The sequence below is a fragment of the Corvus brachyrhynchos genome, unplaced genomic scaffold, assembly GCF_000691975.1.
Source record: "Corvus brachyrhynchos isolate BGI_N302 unplaced genomic scaffold, ASM69197v1 scaffold1105, whole genome shotgun sequence".
NCBI lineage: Eukaryota > Metazoa > Chordata > Aves > Passeriformes > Corvidae > Corvus > Corvus brachyrhynchos.
This window is the reverse complement of record NW_008237932.1, coordinates 24,716-25,110: the sequence shown is the minus strand read 5'-3', so window position 1 is coordinate 25,110 and position 395 is coordinate 24,716. Positions and strand designations below refer to the sequence as shown.

The 395-nt window shown below is 60.8% G+C and overlaps 1 protein-coding gene across 1 annotated transcript in view; it reads right to left on the bottom strand.

The window, feature by feature from the left end:
* Positions 1–6: 6 nt before the first annotated feature.
* Positions 7–395, bottom strand: part of LOC103614919 (leucine-rich repeat and fibronectin type III domain-containing protein 1-like protein) — a 6,956-nt gene continuing 6,567 nt past the window's right edge. Inside the window, exon 3 of the mRNA XM_017733331.1 lies at positions 7–394. Within this exon, the coding sequence (XP_017588820.1) occupies positions 158–394 (237 nt within the window). The 3' untranslated portion in view covers positions 7–157. The remainder of the gene's footprint in view (position 395) is intronic.

The window sequence follows — 395 nt, the reverse complement described above, 5'->3', positions numbered from 1 at the left end:
GATCCCAGAAGCTCCAGAGGTGTCCTTGGAGCGATCCCAGAGCTCCCAGAGCCATCCCAGAGCTCCCAGAGCCATCCCAGAAGCTCCAGAGGTGTCCTTGGAGCAATTCCCGACGCTCCATCCCCCCGCCCCTCTCTCCCTCCCTCTCTCCTCCTCCTCACGACCCCACCTCCACCCCTTCCCCTTTCTCCCCGAGCCCTCCGGAACATTCCAAACTCCAACTCTCCCTCCTCTCGCCCAGCTTGGAGCTGGACCTGCCCATGGAGCCGCTCTGGGAGCCGTTGGTCTGCGAGCAGACGTTGGATTTCCCTTTGGATTTGGGGTGGTTGTTGTGGATCTTGTACTTCATCAGGAGGATGAAGATGAACACCAGCACCGAGGCCACGATGATGCCG